The 2,500-nt window shown below is 40.2% G+C and overlaps 1 protein-coding gene across 3 annotated transcripts in view; it reads left to right on the top strand.

Moving 5' to 3' along the window:
* The window catches only part of LOC144964379 (putative sodium-coupled neutral amino acid transporter 11), a 174,956-nt gene that overhangs the window by 23,331 nt on the left and 149,125 nt on the right, over positions 1-2,500 (top strand). For 2 of the 3 annotated variants that reach the window (XM_078898557.1, XM_078898554.1), the window contains exon 2: positions 1,870-2,379. In XM_078898557.1, the coding sequence (XP_078754683.1) occupies positions 2,335-2,379 (45 nt within the window). In that variant the 5' untranslated portion in view covers positions 1,870-2,334. Of the gene's footprint in view, positions 1-1,869; positions 2,395-2,500 lie in introns of those variants that run through there. The other variant, XM_078898555.1, reaches the window with a different exon arrangement.

A 2,500-nucleotide genomic window follows, 5' to 3' on the forward strand; every position in this document is an offset into this window, starting at 1 on the left:
TGATAGAAACACGGGGTTTTGCCCATAAATCATGCAGGGCTTGTAACAGAGCTGTTTTATCGGAGCGATCTGTAGATAAAATGAAGTTGACATCACTCTGGTCTTTGTTATTGTTTTTTTTTTTTTTGCCATCCACGTTTATGAGTAATTCTTGAGCTTTTATATAGCGCAATCACTATATTCACTAAACGTGCTCAACGCGATATACAAAGGATTCCTGACCAACAGCAACATGTAACATGCAGAACGAGACATGACGCCTGTTTGACGATATTACAATTTTTTTCCGACAGAGACAACGCTGTAACGGTCAGGTACTCATTTTACACCTGAGTACATTGGAGAATGTGAGTAAAGAGCCTTTTCCAAGGACTCAACTATGCGCCGAGCAAGGCTTGACCCCAGGGCCTTCCGATCCGAAAGCGGATGTCATACCACAAGACCACACACATAGCCGCACATTTATAACCTATGCACTTTAAAGTGGGCCATGACATGATTATCATAAATTAATTTCATTTTATTTCACGACCACTAAAGTCTCTGTGTAACACCTGTGTGTGTGTGTGTGTGTGTGTGTGTGTGTGTTTGTGTGTGTGTGTGATGTGCAAACTGCGATTCGTGTCACCAAATTGGTGGTTATTACAGGAAATAATTTATAACCTTGCCTATACGATGAATAATTCACATTGCGTGTAGCCAGTAGTCGTAGCTGCCGGATAGATTCCGAGAACAATGAACGGTGTTATCAAATATTGATAACAATTTTATCAATGATAATAGAAATTGGAGGTGAACGGTTTCCAATAGGATTCAATAGTCGTACAGTCACTTCCTTCCTAATGACGCATGGTAACTTAGTAACACTGGCTCTAAACTATCGGAACAATGGCGGACGCCGTATGAAATATTTCTCCGGCGAGCTTAAAAGCGTACCCAGAGGAAAAAACCCCCATCAATTTGATCATGTTTTGACTTTTACACATTCTGATCACAAGGCATATGAAAAGGGAATGAAAAGTTCTCGCCAGCATGAAGAATAAAAAGTAAAGATTTTCTTTGTTTAGAACCAAGATGGCCGCCGTTGCCGGCGCGTGACATCAGACTACTGAATCCAATTTACGGGTCTAATAATAATAATATAGATAGGAAGAATTACGTCATTCTGGTCTTTGTTATTGTGCGGCTATGTGGTCTAGTGGTATGGCACTCGCTTTCGGATCGTAAGGTCCTAGGTTCGAGCCTCGCGCTCGGCGCATAGTTGAGTCCTTGGAAAAGGCTCTTTACTCACATTCTCTCACCGTATACAGGTGTAAAATGAGTACCTGGCCGTTAACAGCGTTGTCTTGTCTTTGTCCGAAAAATTGTAATATCGCCTAACAGGCGTTATGTCCCGTCCTACATGTTAAATGTTGCTGTTGAATCGATCGAATTTGAAGGACGAGTTTTCTGGCCAAAATCTATCAAATACGTGTCTTTCCAGAGTTCGACAGTTATATTGTTATCAATAGGATTCAATAGTCGTACCGTCACTTCCTTCCTAATGACGCATGGTAACTTAGCAACACTGGCTCTAAACTATCGGAACAATGGCGGACGCTGTATGAAATATTTCTCCGGCGAGCAAAAAAGCGTATCTAGAGGGGGGAAAAAAACATAAATTTGATCATGTTTTGACTTTTACACATTCTGGCCACAAGGCATATGAAAAGTTCTAGCCAGCATGAAGAATAAAAAGTAATGATTTTCTTTGTTTAGAACCAAGATGGCAGCCGTTGCCGGGCGGCGTGACATCAGACTACTGAATCCAATTATAATCAATTATTTGGCATAAAATCTAATTCTTCTTTTTAATTTATTCATTGACAGGATCACAAGGCTGGACAAAGCGTGTATGAAGCGTGTGGCTTTTCACTCCAGAAGACCAAATAAATAATACTACTATATACAGTGTGGAACTAGACGCCGCTAGAAGTCTGACCAGGATGCTGCAATATGGAATAATCTTCAGGACAGAAATACCGTTGGATCACGCCAAAATCTCGTGAAGATCACACATCACACAAAAAATTTATTTGTTTCTTTGTTTGTTTGTTTTTTTGTGTATCTATCTAATTGAATTGTGTCGATATATTTATTTACGTGGATATTTCTGAAACATGACGGATATCTTGGGATAACTATCATCAATCAAGGGAGACAACTGGAATTATAATATTCGTTGGGCCAATTCCTGTTGTTGTTGGCGCTGCTGCTGCTGCTGTAGTTGTGTGGAATTAATTATTTCTGTTGTTTGTTCAAGGAAATATTGTGAAAATTGCTGAAAAGTTCAAAATGACGCGGGCTGGGGAAGGAACGTACATCCTCGGTCACAGCCAGGTAGGTGAAAACATTGTAGTGACATTGTAGTGATTTGAAGAATGGGATTCAATAGTCTGATGTCACGTCCGCCCAGCAACCAGCAGCTTGGTTCTAAACAAAGAAAATCGGTTCTTCTTAT

Source organism: Berghia stephanieae, chromosome 2 (assembly GCF_034508935.2).
Source record: "Berghia stephanieae isolate SIO BIC M18660-M18661 chromosome 2, UCSD_Bste_1.3, whole genome shotgun sequence".
NCBI classification, from domain to species: domain Eukaryota; kingdom Metazoa; phylum Mollusca; class Gastropoda; order Nudibranchia; family Aeolidiidae; genus Berghia; species Berghia stephanieae.